General features: G+C 38.5%; 1 protein-coding gene across 10 annotated transcripts in view; it reads right to left on the bottom strand.

Annotated features, from left to right (window-relative positions):
• The window catches only part of GARNL3 (GTPase activating Rap/RanGAP domain like 3), a 56077-nt gene that overhangs the window by 5632 nt on the left and 24554 nt on the right, over positions 1-25891 (bottom strand). For 7 of the 10 annotated variants that reach the window (XM_064468401.1, XM_064468399.1, XM_064468395.1 and 4 more), the window contains 13 exons: positions 25345-25448; positions 24048-24156; positions 21495-21540; positions 17031-17137; positions 16059-16180; positions 14605-14709; positions 12078-12152; positions 11002-11113; positions 9395-9493; positions 3890-4006; positions 3033-3205; positions 2570-2728; positions 594-660 (listed from right to left, as the gene is read on the bottom strand). In XM_064468401.1, coding sequence (XP_064324471.1) covers positions 594-660; positions 2570-2728; positions 3033-3205; positions 3890-4006; positions 9395-9493; positions 11002-11113; positions 12078-12152; positions 14605-14709; positions 16059-16180; positions 17031-17137; positions 21495-21540; positions 24048-24156; positions 25345-25448 — 1395 coding nt within the window. The remainder of the gene's footprint in view (positions 1-593; positions 661-2569; positions 2729-3032; positions 3206-3889; positions 4007-9394; positions 9494-11001; positions 11114-12077; positions 12153-14604; positions 14710-16058; positions 16181-17030; positions 17138-21494; positions 21541-24047; positions 24157-25344; positions 25449-25891) is intronic. The other 3 variants (XM_064468396.1, XM_064468398.1, XM_064468400.1) reach the window with 2 other exon arrangements.

Here is a 25891-nt window from a genome sequence, read left to right as displayed (position 1 = left end):
GAGCTTCTATTTTCATGAGGATTGGAAGAAAAAAGTAGTTGTGTACTGCAGAGAAGAGCACATGTGTGTTATATCCAAGGCCATTTTATAAAAGCAGATTGAGAAAATTACAATGAAATAATGCAACAGTGCCAAGAAGTAGGCATAAGAAAAAGCACAAAGACAGAATGGGACAGCACACAGAGGAAAAAGGGGTGGAATGCTAAATTGTACATGTCTTGAAAACGGTTAAGTTTTCAAGTTGTGACCTCTCAACGGTAAGTTTTTTTTAAGAAGTGTGCAGCTACCTAAAGAATGAGCTAGATCTGAAGAAATAGGACTTTTGTGAATAAGGTGGTAACATCTATAAATATAGAGATACACATCTATATATCTGAAGTTAAAACCTAACAGCTAGTACGTCTAAATTCAACACACCCAGCGATAAAACAATACTTAAATTTCTAGACTCTCTAATACACATTTAAATTCAAAAGCACGTATATTGAAATACATGTTTCCATGAAACACTGAAATTTATTTAGACTCCAGTGAAAAAGAATTACATATGCAGGTTGAAGTATTACCATTTTTGGTCTTCCCTAAATACTTACAGTTATAACACAACAGTAAACCAGCTTCACCATCTTCATATACATCAATAGCTGCAACAAAATTAACCTGCAATGAAAATGAGAAAGAATAATGAACAGGCAGAGGATACTGAGGTTATTACAACCAGGTTTTGACACAGAAGCAATACAATCAGCTGGGGGAGTGCACAACTACAGATAAAAAAAAAACAAAACACAAAAGTAGTAATTTTTCAAATGCAGCTTCTTTCATGACTAATTTTCAGCATGCTCTCAGGATGGCAATCTTTTGTATTCAGTTCAATACCACACCCGCAGTAAGAAGCAATAAAAACTTACATAGCTTCCTTGGCAATACAAATTGTGGGGAATGGGGTGATTTCAGGACAGCTGCAAATCAACATGATATGCTAAAAATAACTATTCTTTTAAAAAAGTTAAATCCAAAGACTCCATTGCACATCAAGACTAGCAGAAAGATCAGATGCACCAATTACTGGTTCAAAACCACTAACACAATAATAGGGGTGTACTTAAGAATTACTGAACATGCTGAATTTAGAAACTCAGAACCAATGCTGGATAAACCACAGTAATTTTACATAGCATAGGCTACATAGATTCTCATATTTCAACTCTGTATTTGCCTTTTACAGTTAGATTAAAAACTGAAAACAACCATAAAAGGTATGGTATCTGTTCAGGAAATGAGACCTTATTAGCGAAATACATAAGATAACATTAGACAAATGCTTCCCAGACCACAACATTTACTGCTTGGGCAGGGAGAGGGATTGGAGACCGATTCCATGAACAGCAGTTCTTTGACCTTCCTTTGTACAATCAGCTAGATGGTCACCTCTTGATTTAAGATTACTGTAGAGGTCAAGAACTGTTAAACAGACCTGGAAGTTTATATATCTATACCAAACTCATTTTGACCCATCCTTTGTAGTGACTGAAAGCCATTTCTGCTCTGCCCGCTTCACAAAAATCACTGGCTCAGCTAATATTAATTGTCTGCTTTTTTTGTGTTCTCAAAGAATGTAAGTATTCCTGGGGAGAAGAGGAGCAGGGGGTGTACTTCTCCATCCCCGTTCTTTACTTGTAGTTCCTCCTCATCCAGATTAAGACAGATTTCCAGTGCTGTACCACCCACGCTAGGAGTACCAAACCTCTTCATCACCAGATCCGAATAAAAATAGAGATACAAATACCTATCAACAAGAACAAACAAATGAAAAGAGTAGTCCCTTATTTCATTATGAGCAAAACAGTCAGTTAACAACAACAAAAAGATTAGACCAAAAAAAAAAAAGAGGAAGATTTTGCACTGTTAAAGCTTTATGTCCACATTCATATTTAGAAACAACTGAAATTATTTGATTTTCAGAGATGCTGAAGATCTGTACCTTCCCAGCAGCAGGAAATACTGGAGGTCTTTTCTGAAAATCAGGACATTTGCTTAAATCCCAACCCTATGTCCTAGTTAGAAAGATTCAACTAATTTATGAGTTGACTGGGCAGCAGTTTCTTGAATAGAACTAAAAGCTACATGTAAATATTTTAGCCTTAGTACATATAAACAAGCAAATCTGAATGAGATACTGGTTGCCAACAACTGAGGTTATTTTGCTGTCATTTCTGAAACAATAAAACGCTGAGACTACAAAGAAAAAGCAAAATGTAAACTATTGACGAAGAAAAGAGAAAAATGAACTTACACTGACAGAAATATTCCAGAGCCTGAAACACAGGCTCTTTCCCAGTGTGTCATGCCTTACAACTATCTCTTTTAGGAGTGATTATTACCAAGTCTCCCAAAAGGAACAAATATCTCAGTGTCCTAAAGCAGAGGTTATAGAAGTGAAAAGTAAGAGACATGAGGATCTCCATAAATTACACTCCTATGAGGTCAGCACAGGGTGCACTGAGTCTGCAAGGAATTATGTTCAGTGTGGTTCTGCAAAAATCTAGTTTCAATGCTGAAAACTTACCTTGTTTGTGTCAACATGATGCAATCTATAGGACTCCCCAGTACTCTCATTAACCAAATCAAACTGATGCCGATACGCTACACAGATCATATTGTCACTGTCTCCAGTAGGTCCATCCACCAGCGTCATAACCACTGGAGGGTCAGAAAGGCATATTTCCTATAATATAAATAATAGAATTATTCTCTTTTTCAAGGTTCTACCGAGGGTGCTGCAGGTACTCCATGAATTTAAAGGGATGTGCTCTAAGCACAGAAACATGATAAAAACAAGGAGAAACTTAACTAAAAAAAATCTGAAAGATTTCTTTGGCATATACACGATGGAACTCCATCAAACAGCTTCTCACTTTTATTTGTCTGGAGGTTCAGGAAGAAGAAAATGCATGCTCTTTGTCTTACCACCACCACTAGATGAGTGCTGCCCAGTCTATTAAGGTAATTAGTGATTAGATTACACGCACCCGGATGTACTGGAACTCCTCTACTGGAGATTCAGATGACGACAGCAGAGAGCTGCTGGTTAAACTGTCGCGTGGATTATACTTCTTTGTGACGAGAAGTAGTTTGTTCCGAATAGCCACAACGATCCTCAGTTCACTGCCGTGGTGAGTATTAATGGCATACAAATGGCAGCCTGAGGAAATAATACTCTAGATTTTAAGTGTTTCGGGTAGGGTTTGCTTTTTTTGTTCTGTATTTGTACGATGATTAGTATTACAGGGCTCAGCAACACAGAATTACAAACCTCCCAATAGGATAACCTTAACTTCTAGAAAAAGACAAAAGGCTACGACTCTCTTGAATTCTATTTTTCCCCTTACTACTTTTGCAAGTAAAGACTAAATACAGGGATTTTCACTATTCTGCAGTTTCCAGCTTTCCAAAGCAGCCTGCTTCTGAAGACCAGAAGATGTTTATGCCTACTAAAATAATCGGCAACACCCAAACTAATCTAAGCACTACTATTTCACGGAGATTTGCTAGTGTTCCTTCACCTTTAAATGCCCTTTATTTCAGTCTCACATCCCTGCATAATTCTTCCCGTACCCCTCAATCCTGAAAGCAACATATCTATTTTCCTCTTGAGCTTTTCATCAGCAGCGATTGCCAAGTAACATTGTATTTTTACAAAGTTCTAAATTGTCATGCTGGACTATACCAGACTTATTTTCACATATAAGCTTAAAGTTTGAATTGACTGTCCAGAGAAAAAACTAAAGGTGAACACCTACAGCTTCCTCAAGGGAGCTAATAAGCCGCTGGCAACTACAGGCATCATACCACAGTGGATGTTTTTAACACAGGATAATAAAATCACCTTTTGTTCTCTCCAGTTTATTTTCTCTGCAGTCGTATTTGCTCCTTATCATTTGCTTTCTTTCTATATCGTTTTGGACAGCACTGAGTCTGAAGACAAGGAGACGAGAGTCTTTCCCTGAAAGATAGAGACCCAAGAAACAAGAAGTTAAAAAAGACAGTGGTAGTTTGAAATTAATACTTCCAAAGAGAAGCGGCACCTAACAAACAAATTAAAAGATAAACAAAGCATACTGCATCTCTGGGGATGAGTCAAAATGTCATACAAGACTGCTTATGAACTCTCTAGGCTTTACAATTCAAGTAACCAACCTCTTCAGTTCAGTACCTTGAGTTTCCCATCAAGTGGTGCTGCAGCAAAAAATCATGTAAGAGCTCTAAAACAGTGACAGGCATGCTATTTCACAAATATACAAAATTTTGCAAGATAGAGAAAATATAATAGATATAAACTACAGCGCAAGAGTAAAAGGGTTAACTTTAAAAGCTGGAACCATCTAGCTGAGCAGCTGATAACTGCATCCTTAAGAGTTTGAATCCCTTTGGGATGCACACTGGTTTTGCTTATCATTTCTTCAAAGGTAGGCTAGTTAGGTTCAAGGCATATTCCACCTGCAAAAATAATACAGTATCTACTTCCATGGCTAAATCTGTTTCCCACAAAGGTAGATATGAGTGGAATCTACAACCCCTAAATTTAAAACAAATAAATAAATGATGCAACTTGCAGTTAGGAAATACACAACTTAAGAGTAGTTTTTTATCTAAGAAACCAAGTTTCTTAAAATGCAAGCAAGGCAAGATCTTCTGACAAAGGTGGACTCTCTTACTAGATTAGCTGGTATGGCTGGAAAAATTAAGCATGCTTTCTTAATATAGAGTTGATGTGGATCCCGCCGTAAAGGCAAAAGCAGAATCACGGTGCTGGCTTCAATTCTGAGAGAACAACATGAATCATGCCATCTGGCCCCTGCATGACCTCCTTCTCCCATAGCAAGCGTAAGAGAAGAGAAGATGCAATGCTTCCTTAAGTCTGCTGCAATTTTAAACATTGAGTAATCCGACTCAGAGAACAAGTTCTTACTGTCAACACTGACAAAAGAAAATAAAATATATGCAATCCCTCTCTTTCCAAGAATGTATGCACACAAGAATCTGTGTTTCCATGAATGAGTTCGTGGAAGAAGAATGGCAAACAACATTCACACACTTTTGGAGAGAAGGCCATAAAACATGAGGTAAGTCAAATGCCCAAGGACAGTGTTACTGCTCCCATCAACTCAGCCTCTCTTTGGAATTACTCCTGCCTTTGGTGTTCAGTTAGTTATTCCAAACATAACAACCTGAAGAATCTGGCATCAGAATCCAGCAAATTCCTCAAACAAGCAAAGATCATAAATACCGTTTTCTGTGGTGGGGACAAATCTTACTAGTCAGACAAACATCAAGGCATAGAAAACGCGCATCTTATGTTTGTAACACCAAACAAGCTGCCAAAAGATAAACTACGCTGTAGATTTACAGCAAATCAACTAGCCCATGCTTTAAGTCCTGGTAATACTAGGCTGCTCTTTTCTAAAGCCTTTCTCTTTTTGCTGAGTAAGGCTGCCTATAAGGTGTTTCTCACTCTATCCAAGAATCTCCTTGACTTTTCTGAAACTATCCTTGCCCATGGCACCTGACCAGCTAACATCTTCCATGCTAGATGCAATCATTTTGGGCCTGACTAGTGATGATAATCTGATAGTGACATGCCAAAGCACAAGCTAGATAGCTGCAGAGGCAACTGGATGGGCCTCTGTAGCAATCTGTAATCAAAATTTTCTCAGTGAACAAGAGTGACTTTTGATAGCATCCCAAAGGATTAGGGAAATCAACACAAAAACACATAGGAGGCTCTGATTTCACTTCACAAGAGGCATAAGGCAGAGTCAGTATTAGAAATACAACACTTCGTGATCATTGTATTATGAGAGTTTTCTGTTAACTGAGTACTAGCCCTGTCATCAACCTTTGCAATGACTGCTTATCATTATGTGATATCTGCTCAGAAACTCTCACGGCTTGTTGCCAACTCTTTGGAAATGCAAATTATAATCCCACACCCAGAACTGGACGGCTGTGTTTGCTGCCTAGCAACTAATTGGTCGTTTTTTGTCAATCTAAAGTCCCCAACAGGTTTGTGGCACCTTTATTTAGGAAAGGAATCAAGAGTGGCTCTCAAATTCATGGAACCTTTTCGTGCTACGAAACAAGAAATATAATCAAGGACTTCCATGTTCACCCACTGTTCTACAACTACTGCACAATTCTTGGACCTGCCTGTGAGTGTTTTCAAACACCATTACATACATAATACTCTACACCTTAAAAAACTCTTCCATTTGTACCAACTTTGATTTTAAGCTAAAGCAGCTATTGACACAAGCTGGAGAAGGCAATCTTTCCTGATCTAGAATCAGCTGTAATTCTTATGACTGCCATCACTTGCACTGAGATGGGTGATGGTTTCTAGTGCAGCTGTTCAAGACTGAAAAAAGTTTATTCTACATTTACTACCATTTTCTCCCAGATTCTACCTCTGATTAAGTAGTTGCTCCTCCAGTGGTAACTGTAGTGTTCAGTCTTCATACCTGAGCTACTATTTCAGCTAGATACTTTACAGACGTTCTTGGTGATGCAGACAATTCCAAAACCAACTGGCTGGAGAGCAGCTCTGTGGGAAGGGACCTGGGAGTCCTGGTGGGCAGGAAGCTCAACATGAGCGAACAGTGGCTGCTGCGGCCAAAAAGACCAACAGGATGCTGGGTTGCATCAAAAAGGGCATCACCAGCAGAGATACAGAAGTCATTATCCCGCTCTACTCAGTGCTTGTCAGGCCACACCTGGAGTACTGTGTGCAGTTCTGGTCCCCGCTGTACAGAAAAGATGTGGACAGGTTGGAAGGGGTCCAGAGAAGGGCCACCAAGATGATCAGAGGACTGGGAAGCCTGCTGTATGATAGGCTGGGAGGGCTGGGTTTGTTCAGCCTTCAGAAAAGGAGGCTCAGACGGGATCTCATCACCATGTACCAGTACTTAAGGGGTAGCTACAAAGAAGATGGAGACTCCCTTTTTGCAAGGAGTCACATGGAGAGGACATGGGGGGATGGACACAAGTTGCTCTTGGGGAGATTCAGATTGGACATGAGAGGGAAATTTTTCACAGTAAGAACAGTCACCATTGGAATAATCACCCCAGGGAAGTGGTTGATGCTGCCACACTGGACTCTTAAGATTCGGCTGGGCAGGGCGCTGGGCCATCTTGTCTAGACTGTGCCCTTCCTAGAAAGGTTGGACTAGATGATCCCTGAGTTCCCTTCCAATATGTGACTCTGTGAACTGTGTACCCAAAACAAAACTCAAGAACTTTTTCTGGCCATTCTGCCCATCTGTATTCTTCAAATCAAGAATTTGTTATGAACAGGCAGACATAGGGGGTGCAAGTATTACCACCTAAATTAAGCACTGTTATTTTTGGAGGTTATGCCAAACTTTAGAAGATCTTTTATGCTTCCATCAAACATATTTACAGTTGTGAAGATGCTACATGTGTGCAGTAAAGAATAACACACATGATAACTTCTTTCCCAGGCAGGCATTTCACTATGAAGGCAGAACAATGACCACTGCCTTCACTGAAATAGGTTTGATATGCTCTTAAAAAGGAATGGGGGTTTAAATCCCCACAGGCCATGAGATGTGCACCCCACGGGTTGACAGTAAGCCTGCCTTTCAGCAGACTAATCTTCACCTTTCCTTGTTGTTTAAAATAGCTCTGGCTCTTTGACTGGTGTGTCCTCTGGGATGCATCACTCCTCTTTCACAATACTAGTTCTTTTGCAGATGTTCCTAACAACCCCACTGTAGCATTAGATTTATCTGTGGCTACCTATAAGATTATCTAGGTTTTTTTAACCTCTTACAGACTTGATTCTTCCAAGCAAAGCAGCAACTCCTCACCACCCCTCACCCTTGTGTCTAGACATTTCAGAAAATGAAGCTGGAGGAAAAAAATTATTTGTTTGGAGGACAAAACAGATCCATTTCTGTGCCTTGTCTCTCATTACTAGGACAAATTTAACCAGCAGATATCCCAGACAACCCCACTGTAGTGTAAGATTTAACTGTGTCTGCATTAGAACAGAGGCCATTGCTACCAAAGCAATTTGTGCTGCTGTCATTGATACCTGCTCTACTGGCACCTTCTTCAACGCCTTCTCTTGGAAGACCTGAATAAACTCTTGCTGATAGTTAAGCTAATAAAATTAACCTTGTAGCATGTAACATTTTATAATGAAAACCTACAAAGTCTTTGATCCCAGTTTATAAGCCCAGTATGAGCATGCTTTTTAGTATGAGCATTATTTTTCTCATTTTTGCTGCTGAGGTGTAGTCTGAAATGAAAGGCAAGTGTGATTTTTACTCCATCCCAGATCTTAATTTCAATATGATATGCAAAAACAAAATAGAAGGCCAGAATTGTAGTGCGTATGAAAGAATTTTCCACTAAATGCTTCAGAAAGCATCCATATCAAGAGTTAAAAATCCCTGCAATTTTTTACTAAGTCCTTAGATTTTACTAAGACTTTTAGATAAAGTCTTTCACTAAGACTATATCAGACTACGTTTGAAGTATCATGAATTGATGCCAGCAACACCTTGTTCTGTTACCTCAAAATGCCTGCTTACATCTCTCTCTTCAGGTTTAACAAAACAGTACAATGTTTTGACAATTAAATATAACCACCTTTTCTAGAAGCTTCACAAATTAAGCTTCAAATACAACCTCCTTTTCCACCCTCCAGGTGTCTTGAGAGACCTGCAAATGGCTCTCAGGTAGTTTGAGCCAGTCAAACTGGCTCAAAGGTTTGAGGGTCCCAGGGTGTGTTTCATCAGGTGCACCCAAACTGGGCAACTCCCAGTGATACAAAAGGAACCATGTTTTACCCTAAGTTTGGCTAAAACCACTGAAAAAGTGCACATTTTATGCATCTTTAATGTTTCCAAATGAGGCTAAAAAAACCCATTGTCAGACCAAATAATATTTAAGTTCTTTTATACCCAAACCTTCAAGAAAATACATTCTATAGCACTAGGATGTGGTGACAGTTAACAGAATAAATACCAATAAAATACATTTGGTAAAACAGTGACAGTGTAACTTCCCCCACATTTTTACGCAACTGAATAAACATACAATGCAGTCAGGGAGATTTCCAAAGCGTGTCGAGTTCCAACAGTGGCTGAAGAAAGACCATATGACCAGTGTCAGGCTTGCCTTGAAGAAAACATGAATGAGCATTTAGAGATTTCCCACCCCACCCAGCCTTTCAGAAAATAACTGCAGTTGCTGTATGTGCTCCTCTAATATACTTGCCACTGATGGACACAATCGCCTCATGAGATACACATACCCAGCACCAGCCACACTCATATGAGAATCAAAGAACAGGGACCTCTCCCACCTTTGTCTGTTCGGGCAATCAAAAGATCCAGAGCTTCTAACACGTGCATCTGCTTTACTTGGAGAGTTTTATCAAACACTTGCACTGACGGTTGACCATCTGAAAAAGAAACACACATTTTATTCAAAATCCTGCTAGAATTTGCTGGTCACTGGTTTTGACCTATTTCTTTCTTGCAATAAAAGCCTTGGGTTTTCCTTTCAAGAATGAAAAAAACCTGCATAAAGCTGCTACATATACCACAGCATCATAGCCAGTTCTTCCTCACACAGAGTTTTATCATTGCCACGGACCAGATTATGCAACTGAAGCCTAAAAGGGACCTTCCTTTGGAAAGTTTGAGAATTATCACCAAGAAATAATTTAATTCCCTCAGTCCCGCTGGCCTTATGTGGCATACAGAAGATAACGGGTCAAGGTAGCCATACAGTTGCAAGGGGAGAAGCAGGCTTTTGTTGTCATATCACAGAATGGCAGGGGTTAGAAGGGACCTCTGGAAACTACTTTGTCCAACCCCCCTGCTTGAGCAGGCACACCCAGAGCAGGGGGCACAAGACTGCATCCAGGCGGGTTTTGAACATTTCCAGGGAAGGGACTCCACAGCTTCTCTGGGCAGCCTGTGCCCCTGCTCTGGCACCCGCACAGCAAGGGAGTTGTTTCTCATATTTAAGCGGAACTTCCCGTGTTCCAGCTTGTGCCCGTTGCCCCTTGGCCTGTCGTTGGGCACCACTGAAAAGAGTCTGGCCCCATCTTCTTGATACCCACCCTTCAGATATTTATAAGCATTGATGAGATCTCCCCTCAGTCTTCTCTTCTCCAGGCTGAACAGACCCAGGTCTCTCAGCCTTTCCTCATAAGGTTGATGCTCCAGTCCCCTGATCATCTTGGCAGCTCTCCGCTGGACCTGCTCAAGCAGTTCCCTGTCCTCCTTAAACTGAGGCCGGGGACGGGGAACATGGACCCAAACTGGACACAGTACTCCAGATGTGGTCTCACTAGGGTAGAGTAGAGGGAGAGGATAACCTCCCTCGCCCTGCTAGCCACGCTCCTTTCCATGCACCCCAGCACACCGTTGACCTTCTTGGCGCCAAGCGCATGGTGCTGGCTCAGGGTCACCTCGCTGCCCCCCAGCACTCCCAGGTCCTTCTCAACAAAGCCACTTTCCAGTTGTTCAGCCCCCAACCTGTACCAGTGCATGGGGTTGTTCCTCCCCAAGTCCAGGACCTTGCACTTGCTCATGTTGAATTTCATGAGCCTTTGGCTTCATGCTCACTACCGTCAAAGGCTAAGAAATCTAGACAAGCCATTTAAGCACTCCTTGAGCTTGGATGTGACTTAATAAATCTTTTCAGATGGTCAAGTAAACAACATCTGAAATTACAAAACATTCAGATATCTGCATTAACATTGGCTCCCCAGTATGGCTTGATTCTGGCGCAGAGAGAATTTTTGCAACTAGGTTACATAAACATAATAAATTCACTTGGATTGGTAACTATCCCTGTAATGAAGACCTACCAACACCTGAACAGAGTTTATGAACATACATTTGAGAAAATGGTCAGATACATAAAAATTGACACAAAAACACTGGATCATTTACTAACCGTCTATTAACAAGATGCCAGCATCTGTAGAAACCAGCAAGGACTGGCCCCAAGAATCTGCACAGACAACCTCATGAGGAAAATTACTGCAGAAAGATTGAGATTCCCAAGGCTATGAAGTAACATAAGGGATGCATATTAAGTACACTAAGAAATACAGATCACACAGACACAGAATGTGATGTACAATGGCAAGTCAAAACATGTAAATGCTTTTGGCAGGATACATTTGAAACTGTATTTTTTGAAACTGAAATAATCAAGATTTATTTGATTTTCTTGCATAGGAAATACTCTCCATATTAACTGGGTTTGGAGACTCAAGTGTAAGGCACACTCCTGAAGCACTGGAATTAACACACATGCAGCTGATACTCAGTGCAACCCCACAAATACTCAATATGTGTTTAAAAAAAAACAACAAGCAAAACAAAAACCAAAAACTATAGACCTAAAACATATGTAGCACCATGCGTATGCAACTTCCTTACATTTTATGGCTCTGTTTGATGTTTAGTCACTTGCATATGGTACATTTAAAACTGCCTTTCTGCCAAATTGTTCTTTTGTCACGTGTTCTCTGTACTTACTTCCCAGAGTCTGTCCCTCCTCCCCCAATTTAAATACTAGCTGAAGTCTCTGAAATTTCAGAAGTGCTTATGAAGCTTTTGCATATAAGATGCATGCAGAAGAGTGTGGTTTGCATTTTTCACTCCCTAATTCCCTTGAATAAAATCTGGTACTACAGGAAACAGAAACACAATTGAATTTTGTTTTAAACTTGATGAAGTTAAAATAAAAGATGACTGCATATGGAAAATGGCTTTTTCATCAAATATTCTCAGGTATAAAAATATCCACACTTGCTTTAACTTCAGAAGTACTTCTGCCTGCAGGCTCAGCCTTTATTAATTTGATATTAGCTGCAGAATCACTGTGACACTATCCATTTCATTTTTGCTGCTACAGCATATAATTACAAAAGTAAATAAACAGTATGCAAAACTGATATACAATGCCATACTCTATAGCGTTTAACTTTTTTCATAACTCCTCAGACAGATGGGTTCACTCACCTCCTTTTTACAAAAGCTTGTGGTTGCCAAGTTAGCTGTGGCATCCCCTTTCACAGTGGTTTTCAATTTCAATGCCTAATACAAACAGATGTTTTATTTAAATTGAGTTTTTGTCAGCAATACCCAAGCTAAAGACTATAAAGTGAAGACAATTGGAGACTACAAAGTAACTCCAGTTTGGAATTTAAACTGAATAGCAAAGAAGCAGAATTCTGTATATCCTGAACAAAAGTCTGCATGAATCACTAGAGGGCTGTTAGATATCTCCTCAGCCAAAACATATGCTGGTTGGGGTGTTTTGCATTTGTTTGTTTGTTTTTTTTAAAATGGAAACTCAAAAATCAGAAAAGAAGTGTCAAATATAATAAACGGAGAACAGCCTCCATCTCAAATCATACAAGCTAGTCATCTACACAACTCATTCGATAAGCTAGCTGGATAGAGGATCCTTTTATCAGTTATATTAAGCTTGCAAGATATACTTGCAAAACTTCATAAAAAACCACTAAGTCAAACTATATATACACATTGCCAGAGGTGCCAAGGACACACGGTCACAGTATCGCAAATTCTTCACTAGAACTAACTAGATGCAAGCTGATTCTGAAACGGCTAAGGACCCTAGAGAAATACTGTATAAACACAGTTTCAGTGAGGCACACAATAAGTCTGTTTAAGGTATCCTAAATACCTTAATTGCTAACCTTTATGGCAGCATTCCTATAAAGTGATGGCACATGGAATTGTCACAGCATTCTTCAGCGCAAAGTTTAGAAATTACCTAAACCGATTTGCCTACCATCATGCATGGTCTCTGTGAAGTGGCAGTAATCAGCTGCATGCATCGTTTGCACATTTGCATTAAGCAGGGCTGTGAGCTTAGAGATGCACAAAATACCTCATTGCATTAACATTTTAATTTCATCCCAGCAGTCAGTAGAGATCACCTTGAAATAAGTAAATGGATTAAATATACTGCTGAGCCAGTCAGTGAGTTTTGTTTACCATCTAAAAACTCAGCTAACTATAATGAAGGGACAGACATGTTCATAGAGTTTGGCAAGAACTATTAGAGCTACTTGGAAGGCATGTTGAAATGTGTTCAAGCTTACAGTTTGTAGCTCAGAGGAAAGTTATTTTTGGAAGAGAAAGATTTAAATGTGAAAAGAACGTCCAAGAAAAACACAAACAAGTATCTATGAGTTTTTCACTCACATATTAGGTTTCCCTTTGAGGAAGACCATGCCAGGGATGGAAGTCTTGTTTAAGAAATGGGTCCCAACTAGATTTGTTACTTGAGTATCTTATCAGCGTTTACCTTGAGGGAGGTGGAGGGGATCAGGCTTATAGATTTCTATGCTTTCAATAACCATGTTTTTCTTTAGCCTCTGTAAACTACCTGGTAAACTTGGGGAATAAATCATTGGTTACTTTTGCCTGAATATTACAAACACATTCATTTTTTTTCTCTCTGCCTCTTTTTTTTTTTTTTTTTTTAAACATCTGCCGACAGTCACTAGTTATTTCAAGGTGTTTGGGGAAAGGGTGGGCAAAGCACAGATTAGACTTTGCAGCCCTGCCAGTGGAAGCTTTAAGAGCCCTAAGATTCTTTTGCACCAGCTCTCAACCACCTGGCTCTGTTTGCTACCTTTACCCGGACCTGGAACTTCTCACACTCTTCTACTCTTTAGCTTACTAGGTAAAAAAAAAAGGGAAGGAAGCTTGGGTTTTGGTGGTGGTGGTCATGGTTTATTGTTTGTTTTGCTTCATTTTTTTCTGTTTTGGTTTCCTGCTCTGTTAACTCCTGCTGAGTTACATCAGCTCAGAAAATAGGTATTCTTAAGATAAGCAGCAGAACCATGTCACCAGTCTGGGATCAAGAAGGGACAGGGGAACTGATGAGCATAGACACTGTCTTTTTTTCTGCTGCAATGAACTGTGAAGTCAAACCAGCCTAAGTCATTAGGAAATTTTACTCCTCACTGAGTCAAAATGTCAGTAAGCCCACAGAAGATTCAAGTCAGCATCTGGTATGTTCAAAAATGTGTGGCAACCTCTGACTTAGCAGAAAGACTGTCAAAACTTCTTCCTGCCTAAGGCAGGGTAAATAATTTCTAAGAAATTTGATCTTAATAAAACATATAGAGGAAATCCATGAAAGATTACGTTTCTCCAAAGCACAGAAAAAGACATAGCGCTCTTCTGCTTGGACGCAGAAAGCATCTGCTGCATGAAGTCAGGAAAGGACTTTTAGGTTTGACCCTAAGGTGTGATTTTTCCAACCTTCCTTTAGCTTATGTATGTTATAAATATTTGTAATTGTGTCATTTACCTCAGGTGTTACAGATAAATACTTCTATTCATATTTTGCCTTAATGTAGCTTAAACTAATGCAATGCTACAAAACTATTTCTGACCAGGGAGAACTGCATTAAGTCCTGACGTAACTCTGCAAGCTAATAAAATTCTAACAAAAGGGGTGACAGTCTTTGTAAATGTAGGTGCATACCTTCTAAATTGATCCTACCTGACCAAGTCTGACAAACTCTGCTTGCCGAGCTTCCTCTTTTTTTCGTGTTGATTTTGGGGACTCTGGTAACACATCACTGAAGGACCTTCTATTGAGCATGTTCTAAAACAGAAAATGTTTGTTTTTTTTTTTAAAGTGAACCAAAAGTTTTCATAATCTTTTAATCTGAGTTAACTTAGTGTGATATCATTTAAATTTTGTTTTGTTTTTTTTTTTTTTTTATTATTTTCCTGTAGTGATGAATCTAACTTTATAGCTTCTCAGAGAACAGAAATTGCTTTACTTTCCAACTTGTCATAGTTTATCAATGTCATGTTCTATACAATCGTAACAAAGACTGCAGACATGAATTTATGGACAAAAAAGGTTACGCAGATCTATTTAGCGAAGAAAAATAAACATTAGGAAACAAATAGCACCTCGCTAACTTTAGAAGTATTGAACTTCTTTTTAGTTAGTTAAGAATCACCTTAAGAATAAAATTTCATTGTAGATGATGAAGACATCTCATTGTTACTCAAGGGTAAAAATTTACACATAATGGAATGAGTAAGTCAAGTTTTTACAGTGATGTCACAGTTCTGGCTGGCATGGAGTTCATCTTCTTCACTGTAGCTGTGTTCTGGATTTAGTATGAGAATAATGTTGCTAACACACTGATGTTTTATTTGTTAATAAGTAGTGCTTATACTAGCCGAGGACTTTTCCAGCTTCCCATGCTCTGCCAGGTGCACAAGAAGCCAGAAGGGGAGGGGGAACAGGCAAGACAGCTGATCAAACTGGCCAAATAGATATTCCATACCATATGATGTTACACTCAATATACTAACTGGGGGGAGTTGCCCGGGGGAAGCAGAGATCATGGCTTGGGGACTGGTGGTGTTGGTCAGTGGGTGGTGAGCGGTTGCATCACTTGTTCTCGCCCCATTGTTTTCCTTTTCATTAGATTATTATTATTGTAGTTATTATTACTACTACTACTACTACTACGTTATTTTAATTATTAAACTGTTCTTTTCTCAACCCACGAGTTTTCTTACTTTTGCTCTTCCAATTCTCTCCCCTGTCCCGCTGGGGTGGGGGAAGTGAGTGAGCGGCTGTATGGTGCTTAATTGCTGACTGGGGCTAAACCATGACAGGTGACGAGGCCAAGACCTGCATTTGCAGAGCCTAGATTTCCTATTCCCTTGCCACAGGTAAGCTTATGCAAAGTATGACATGTCATGCTTCTCCTCACACCTGGTTTAAACAACTGCATGAAGAGTCCTGTATTGAAAGGACTGTCTGTCAGCTTTCATATAACTGCAAAACAAGTTATATGACAACTGGTATTTACCCTAGTGTATGCAATTCAGTGCTCATCAGGATTAGTATTTTTTAAACCAACAGAACATTCAATCTACTAGTGAAAACAGGAAAGCACATGAGGGATGCAGAAACTTCTGACTTACATTTACCTTGTGTAGATCAGGCATCAGGTCTTGGTATAAAGAGCGGATCAGCATGTCTAGAGTACGTTGACGTTTCTGAGAAAACGTTGGTGTTTCCAAGGTGGCTTTTTCCCCATTTATTACTAAAATATTATGGAAAAGAAGATACATTACGTAAATGATCTTTGACAACTTCCACTGACCCTTGTTTGCCTCTGTACAAAAATACCTGTTTTCCCTTTAGTAATTTAGAGTTGCCTCCTTTCTGCACGTTTTTTAGTGAATAGTGATCCCTTAAAGCTTAAAAGAGAAAAATTAGTAATAGTAGAATTTTACAAGGCATCCCAATAACTTCCTAATAGAAAAAAATTAAAGACAAACTGCTAATAAATTTAATTACTAAACCAATTTAGATAAGTTACTAGTCAAGTTCCTGTCAGGTAAGCATCTAACGGTAATCACCATGGCAGGTTCTCAAAGATTTCTTTCTGACTGATTTAGAAGGGCAAGTAAGAGTCAATGAAAACCGGAACTCAACCATTACAGAATTAAAAAATTCTTAAAGGTGCTGACAGGTACCTACCTATGTGGCATACATTCAGAGAAGCTTATATTTTCAGGTTTTCAGAGCTGCTAACCTAACACCATCTATTACTAAATATCAAAGAGGATTATAAATTCTTTCATATCTCCAAGTCCTCCAAGAAAATACAAAGCTAAATATCTCTGCACATTCTGTAAATGTAAAAGTCAGTTTGTATCTAGTACCATGAGAAGCATAATTACATAGAAATCCAGTTTTTTGTTAATCTGACTGGAACAGTTTGATGGAACTGACATCCTACCTACACTACAGATTTGGGGGAAAAAAACAAATCTACACAGAACAGCAGCATACACAAGGAAATGTCTTTATATTTTAAGCATCATGATTTTCAATTTATTACAGCACTTATTAAAAAAGTGTTTCTAGCAAAAGAAAAACTGACTTACATTTCACTAACACAAAATCCCGGAATTCCTGGTGATTTGTAAACACAGGTGGGGATGGAAGGGGAGGCCCAAAGAGGGGAACACTTTCTTCTGAAAATATTTTCAGCCTATTGAAAGAAAAAACCTTTATCTATCTTGAAAGTCACATTCAAAACCCACTGTTTTTATAGACACTGTTCAAAACAGAAGAACTGGAAACTTATCTGGGTATGTCTCAGGTAAGAACTACCATGGGTCTAAAAAAAAAGCCACCCATTCAGTTGGAATTATCCAATAGGGCAAAATTATGCTTCTTCACAGAAACTAACACTGGGACACTAACAATGGCCACAGACCTTTACAGTTCTACTCATTGAACAACGCTTTAAGTAGCACTAGCAAAATCTAGTCCTCTTCAAAAAGGTGTAAAAGAAAAGTTCTTCGCCCTCAAAATACGTTCTTCTTATGTATTTTCACCTTACCTATGCATCCACCACACACATGAAATATTTGATTCTTTCTGAATAACAATGGCTTACTACAGCTGAATCTGTATCTTGGGAATACCAAATTCATTTTCACTGAGGAAGAAAGAGTCACAGTGACTTCCATGACAGCTGGACCTGCTGAGTGCTTTTGATCAATAAGGAATCTGGCATAGCAAGAACGAATGGCAGGTACAAAAACCATGCAAACAACATGCTCAGCAAGCTGTAGCTTCTTTAAGGTAAGTAATCATTCCTTCGTATTTCAAGTGACAGTTTGCACAATTTTCTTCACTGTAAGATAGCAGTCAGACAAAGATCTTCCAAGTGGCATCTGCAGCTGACACAGGTTGCAGCAAGTTAAGCAGTAAAATTATAGATTTAACCCATCTCTACTGTTATACAAACCAGTCAGAATTTGCCTGCTCAGAACACCAGCAGTGATTGGCTAGTATTGAGTCAAATGGATTCTAATGGATTGATCCAGTCTTTTTATGAAAGCTTAGAAACTGTGCATACAATCTGAAATACAGTAATATATCTGCATGAATATTGATCATTCTAATACTGGTTTCACAGATTCGAGACACAATTTCTGAGATGACCTATGTCTATCTTATTCCATCCAGGTAAAAAATAATCATTTACCACTACACAGGGTGTGAAATGTTCCTTGGCTAAAGCAGAATGAGTTAAGATGGGGAAAACCACAACAAAACCTACCAAAAGAATAGACTTCCTGAGTGACATAAGATATAAAGTCATTTTAAGCAGAAATTCAGTGTCAGACTGATCACAGTGGCATTGCATATGAAACAAGAAACCCTGTCTCAAAAGCCTGGAATATCCCATTTATTTTGACTGAAATTTTGGCCACTTGGAAGACCGCCTTCACAACAAAATAACAGAAGGAACAAGAGTCCCATGCAGGCCTAAGGTGAAGTGACAGAAACAAATGTAATTAGGCCAAGCTAAAATATTCAAAAATGTATTGTGTTGGTCATATAGCATAAAAATACTGCATGGTATGCACTATGGGAAGATGTGTTAAGACCGGCAGAATGAAGCAACTAAGGAATAAGACAGACTGATCTAGTATCAGCAGTCAGTTACTCAGAGTGAGAGAGACAAATTTATCTTTCTTACTGCTACTCATTTTCTTCCCAACTAAACAGCAGTGTAAAAGACATTTACCATGGCTAGCCCATCTACCAAATATTATCTTACAATTAGGAAAACATTCACTTCGTAAAGGCTAATGAGGGATGTATGCCCAGGTTTCTGTCCCAAAGCAAGAAGAAAAGGAGGAAAGTAGTAACTGAGCTTTTACTTCACCTTGGAATTATGAACATGTTTTTTGCCTCTCACAAACTTGGGAATGCTGAAGAGCAGAATCTATGAGGACAATCACTTGAAAAAAAAAAATAATGCAAGAAGGTGCTCACAAAATCTTAGAGCAAAATAAAAGAACTCCTTTTTTTAACCACACTACAGACAGTTTCCAAAACAAACCTTAGCTATAAAATAAGGGGGAAGAGCCCCACAGATGCAAACTGAAGTATCATGCTGTTGGGATTCTTCTCTGGAGCTAGATTTAATGGCATGCTGGAGAAACATAGTAATATAGATTCACCTTATTGAGGCAAGATTTAAGTTTCTTAGCTATACTGAAAAACAGTTATTTCTAGTGAAAAATTATTTTGAGATGCTGTGGATATACATGCACCTCAAGCACCCAAGTTTGTAGACATTCATCTTCTGCACCTATTTGGCATATACATGCTTTGCTCATCTCATAATCCACATCAAGAGCAACATGGATGGTGTGAGCCTTCTCCTCCAGCATGCCCCAAAATAAAGACTTCCAAGTGTTAAGGGACTCAAAGAAAAATGTAAGATAGGAGAAAGCATGCATAATTAGCAGCAAGCTCTCTTGAAGAAATCTCGTTAATATTAATTAATTTTCTTCTTGCCTTCACTTTCCTGTGCATTTGCACATTTGCACTGCAGATGATTTTAAGTAATGTTCATAAATGAGTAGGTGGAATTGCAGTTGCACAAAAAGCACCAAACTCTTACTGCTAACAATCAAGTTTCTGAGCTAGGCAAGAAGGCTTAGTAGTCCTCTGTCTTTGAAAAACAAAAAGTTCCAGTAACCTATACTGCAGCAAGAACAACAAATTCTTAGATGACCGTGAAGATTGCTCAGCCTATGAAGTATAAAACACTTCCTAAGCAAGACAGAATTTACATATGCTGGAGTGGTTGGAACTATGTGATTGGATCTGAGCAGCAGCTTCTGAAACCATGACCATGGCTGGTATCAGTGGTCTGTATTTTGCATTGAGAGGCTCAAAAAATGCCTTCTACACTTCTATATTTCTTAGCTGTCAAAGTGACATGGGTTGCTCAGAAAAATGCACTAGTGCCAGGTGATCAGTTCCAGGGATATTGCTGGTCTCTTTTACAATCTGCCTGAGTCCTCAGAGTTATGGAATTGTCAAGGAAGGAGGAAGTAAAACTGATCTACCTAAGGACGCTGTATTCCTGGAAGCCATTTCCAAGTTCAGTTTCTTTCTTTCCACTACAAGCTAACTAGTAGTTCATCTCAAAGGAGCAGGCCCAACGTTGTCAACCTTCAGCTTCAAACGGAAATATGAGGTAGAATGATTTGCAAACAGTTTAAAATTTTGCTAGATAATAACTAATGTCATGCAGGCTCACATAGCCATTAGAAATTTGCATTCAAAGCCTAAAATGTTGACTTCACCCTTCCATCTTGCAAAGTTTTTAGCTTTGAGCGTTGTAGACACATGCACACACATTTCAGTTTGAGGCATAATTTTAGTTTCATGCCCTGAAATTTCATTTCAGGTGCTAGATAAACCAAACATTTTGGTTTCCTAATATAAATTCTTTAGCCATGAAAGACTTCAGCATCTGAGCTGGCAGTGATTTCAAACCTAACCAATCCTCTCCTCAGGCACATATCCAAAAAAAGGAGCGCAATTCTCCCATTTCTTTTCGGCCTCATCTAAGTAGTAAATGACTTAGCATACTTTCAGTAGAAGAGGGATCCCTACAGACATTGCTAGTAGTACTTTGTAGGGAGAAATATCAGCGGTAAGTCTATGTCCCATACCGAGAACTACAGCACACACTGTTAGCTAAAGGCTGGCTCTTTCATTTCTCTTTACTGCTTATTTGGTTCAAGCCTAAGGTGAATTCCTCCCATGGGCTCGGACAATGACACCCCATGGCTACTCTGCTTTTTCAAGACTAACAGATATCTCTGGCGTCTCACCATTAACCTCAAGACAATAGTTGGGATTAACTATTTGGTTAAAGCCACTTTGTTCATTAAAGCCTAGGCACGAGGCTGCAGAAACGCTTGCTTTTCAGATTCTGGTGAGACCTAACAGACTCGGACTTGGACAGCATATATGACTCCAACTGTGAGGGTCCCAAGGCTAACTGAAAAACAGATGAAGAACACATTATTTACCAGCAAAATTCCACTAAGCTTTAAGTATGTGATATCCAACTTTACAGGTACTCTACTAAGAACCCTAAAAATGAACTGGTTCGCTTCACTACAGCCAAAGGCAGACTTGTAAGGATCCGCAGTCCACGGCTACAACATCACATCTAATTAACTATCATCATACATGTAGGTCACTATGTCACTGATCTCATCAGGTCAGAATGTTCCAGGCATATCTTCCCTCATTTTGCTACATTTAATCTAAAAAGTGGTTTTGTTTTGCCTCCTTAGCTTATGCCTGTTCCAGAATGTCATTTTTTTTCTGATGGTTAGAAACATGCAACTTATTCACAGCCAGTTTACAGCCATCTGCATCCAGGTCCATACTGCTCTTCAATTTCATAAGTTCATTTGGCTTCCTGGCATACAGACAGGTGGACAATACAAAATGTTTTCCTGTTATCTCTAAACCATCAGAAATTCAGTGTGAAACTATTTGTTACAATCAGCACCTACCTGTAACTATCATTCTGCTTATTATATCTCACTAAGGCAAAAATATCTGCCATGCAGTTAAGGAAGTTAATCCAGTACTAATGAAGCTCACATGTATTTTAATACACTTTTTTTTCCTGCAGCAGATCACAGATTTAATAAAGGTAAAATATATTAATCAATATAAATGTATAAAATATTCTAGACTATACACATTTTATTGTTTATAAAGGAGGGCCCATACGAAATTTTATTGTGTTTGATCAACAGTTCTAAAAATTGAGTTAGTACCACAAATACAGATTTCCTGCCATTATATGAAGTATAAAACCTGCTATTTAGTTTTGCGTGCGCTTGATAGACTTGTGATTAAAAATTCTTTCAGTTGATAAAAAAGTACTGATTCTGAACTTCATGTATACCAAAACTTCCACTGAAGATTCCCATGAAATAATTTAGCTACCAAAATTATAAGAAAATAGACAGAAAGATTTAAAGGGCAAGTACACAAAAGTTATTACCAGTCTTGATTCATAACTTTGGGCAAATCTGGGCAAAACAAACAAACAAAATCAGAGAAATCCTTATGGTTGCCTTACAAGATATTTTTATGGAATCAGTTAGAGGCTTCTTGCTTTGATAGATTTCCTTAACACCATCTCTAAGTGTTCAGTCCTTATAAATAGTGTCAAAGAAAGTGTAAGTCTGAATAACTTCATTGACTGTATGGGTTTGTTCCACATAGAATAACGAGACCTTTGCCAATAGCTGTGATCAGCACTACTGGAGACTGCACAATAAAAAAAAGACTTATGACAGGATTCAATTATTTCAACATAAGTATCCAGTGCTATTTAAGATGCTTGAAAGTATATTGCCTAGTCTCCAGCTGCTATTCCAAACGGGGCATAGATCTCCTGTAGGTCCTGAGTCATATCTGTCACACTGGGACAGATATTTGAGATATGTTGGATCATCTGAACTGGTGCTGGATGCCTTTATTTGGGTAACTCAATCCTACCTCACAGAGGACACATGGCAAACCCTTAGAGCAGCTGTCATTGCTGTATAGGACAGGACAGCACAGTGGGATATACATATGCTGATTTTTCCCATTGTAGAAGTAACAGAGGAGAGGTACGTAAGAAAGCGAGTACGAAGCACTAGTACAGGTTCAGTGAGCTTTGAGATTTACCACATCTGTCAGCCCACAGTTTTCTGGCGGACACCTTTATCCCTGGCTACTGTCAACTGAAAACAATCAGGAAGCTGATAGGACTCCATCAGCCAGCTGTGGATTACTTAAAATAACCTAAAGGATAACACGTCCTTACGGATTCGGGGCACATCTGCCCCTCCAACTCATTATGACACCAAGGACAGTTAAACCTCAAAATGTTTGTCAAAAATCCAAGAGTGGGGTGTATCAATTAGATCATAACAAGTCCTCCCAACAATAACGGAATAATTACTCCTTTTTTACTAATGCTCACACTCTGATGAAGAGCTACACTGACTTGGTAAACATTTCTTATTAACAATATTTAGGTTCCTCTGATATCTGAAGATTTATTTTTTAAAAAAACATGGAATTCTTTTTGTTCTAGTAAATTCTTCCATTTAGAATAAAAGAGGTTAGTATTAAGAGCTGAAATCTAAAAAGTAATACCAGCCATGGATGAAACTAACAAGAAAGTTCTAACAACAGTTAGTCAGCCCGAGAACTAGGTTTAGATGTCATAAGCTTTGCAATCATTTTTTTAAAACTCAGCAACAGAGCATGGATAGAAATAAGAGTTTTCTTCTTTCCATCCATTTTTCTTCATTCCATTCCATCTAGCCTAAAAGATGCCAGATTGGGATCTATGGACCACTAGTGTGACCCCATGATAATCCCAAGCAATTGGCAGCTGGTTTTTTGAATCATATTGTCTTCACAATATTTTCAACTAAAAGTTTGAAAAACACAGGCTGCCAAAAATCTGGACAATGTGTGGTTTATGGTTTGAAAGATTTGAAAAACACTGATCTAAAATACACAAATACCTAAAATAAACAGCATCTAAACATTCAAAGGCAATATTCAGTAGTTAATGCCAAATTAATTCATAAGACTAACAGAAATATTTTAATGAATTTTTATTTTATGAAAATGTATGAAATTTCATTTGCAAAGTGTTCCAAATAAATGCCTTCAATAAAAACACACTTTAAAAGTCACATTCTTGCTTTTACCTTATCTTCTACATGGTTCAACATAATTGTTTTACAAAGCAGACTTAGAGAGCTTGACTCCTAGTCAAGCATTTCAAGGTAAAGAATGCAAGAATGCCACTGTCTAAAATAGTTCTCACTTCCATAAACAGCATGCAGGAAGGACTTAGCGTAGAATTAAAAGTAATATTTATCTTAGGAAAAAACAAAAACAAAACCCCCAAAAAACCCACACCAAAACCAAACAAAAAAAACCCACAAAAACAAGCAAACAAAACCACCAAAACCGAAGAAAACACCCAACCAAACCAAACACAACCAAAAAAAAAACCACACTAGAAAATATAAGGAAAAAGATACGTGTAAAATGAGAGCGAATCATGGATGGCTTGAATGCTGTAGAAGACTCTTCGCCTTCCTGAAATACGATAGTGACTATGTCATTTCCAATATGTCGTTTCCTTTCTACCTGGAAAAAAAAAAGGGAAATACAGACACAATGACTTAAAAAGACATAAATAAATACATTAACAATTCTGTGAGAGAATGGTAAAACAACATTCCTAAACTGCAAACAGAAGAATTATGGTCAATATGATTGAAGCCAATATAAAATTATTACTTAGCTATAAGTAAATCTAGCAATTCCATAGTGCACACACAAGGCAACCGCTAAAACAGCAGCTACTGCATATTTTTAAGTTAGCAAAGTGTTAATAATTTCCATAATTAATAGTCACAAATTGGGAATGGAACACCTAGCATTCCAAAAAAAAAGGCAATTCCACCACTTGGGGAGAAAAAAAAAAGGGGGGGGGAACCCTGATGCTGAGTTATTCTTTAAAAACAACAAGTGTCCTGATTGTCCTCTGTTTTCTGCTGTGATCTTGTCATCAATCCAAGGCAAAAGCATGAGAAAAGTGACATGGAAATAAAAAAAAGGACAGTATAATTACAGAATCTAATTATATTATTATAATAATACATATCATATAATTATTGCTTAAATAAGGAAATAGTAAGACAAGTAATTTGCAAGTAACTTTGGGTAGATATATGTGATGTATAGGTAAATGCATGTAATTATATTTTTTTCATCATATAATACATGGAAAGGTTCAAGCAATGGATGACAGCACATTTGGATAAGTACCCAAGAACCCACCTAGTCATTCTGTGGCAGGACAACAGCAGTGCTTTATAGCAGATGCACAAAGCTTGCCATTAACATGCTCACAAGGAGCATTTCTTTCAAGCTACATGAATTGCTACCTGAGTATGAGTTGTGTTACATATGGGAGTGTTCTGACAATTCACACAGAAGTCTAATTTCCAGCCTTCCTAAATTCTTTGAGGTAATGATAATTGCAGCAGTGAAGCTCTACACGTCATCTGAATAATAGATTTTCAATCACTTCTCAGTCAATTTTGACCTTCACAAGTGTCTTTTATACCTTAGAGATGATATGATGCATTACCTTGTAACAAACATCATGAAAATTTCAGCTTTAGGTATAATACCAAGGAAAAAAATATAGCAAGTCTGAAGACTTACATTTCTAAAATATTAACAGGCAAGAAATCCCTTATTTTGAAGTTCTGGAGTTAGCGATTTAATACATAAATGGGGGGGAGAGAGGGGGAGAGAGACATGTACCTGCTGCTTGTTCTCTCTAGAATATGGTAGCATTGTTGAAACATGGAACATAATCTCATGCCCTTGAAAAACCGTATAGATGGAACAGGTTCCTGTTGTATCATCTGTAAGGGAAGACAACACTCTTAACAGGGATTTGTCCTTTAAGTTTTCTAAAGATCAAAAGATATTTCAGATCCTTCTACCAAACCTTCTTTAGTCATCCTTTTTTCTGATCCATTTCAGGAAATATTCACACTGCATGTTTTACATGGGCCCAAACCTGAGTTTGCAACGTAATCTGCATATTCACACACTTAAAACCTATGACGTCCTCTACCTAGCCTCCTGAAAACACACATGGTTCTTGATGCCATGATGCCCTACTATCAGGAAGCAAGTAACATATATTCTTCACCCCATTCCAATATGAAACGAAGCCGTTCACCTTGAAAATACAGTTCATATAAATACTTTTCTTCAACTGCACTCCATACCAGTGATTTAAGCTAACCTGACTTCTTCCTGGTGAAGCAGAGCATTTAGCATGCACATGAGGAAGTTTGTT

Source organism: Phalacrocorax carbo, chromosome 18, assembly GCF_963921805.1.
Source record: "Phalacrocorax carbo chromosome 18, bPhaCar2.1, whole genome shotgun sequence".
NCBI classification, from domain to species: domain Eukaryota; kingdom Metazoa; phylum Chordata; class Aves; order Suliformes; family Phalacrocoracidae; genus Phalacrocorax; species Phalacrocorax carbo.
The sequence above is the reverse complement of the archived record's forward strand: the minus strand, read 5'-3'. Positions and strand labels throughout refer to the sequence as shown.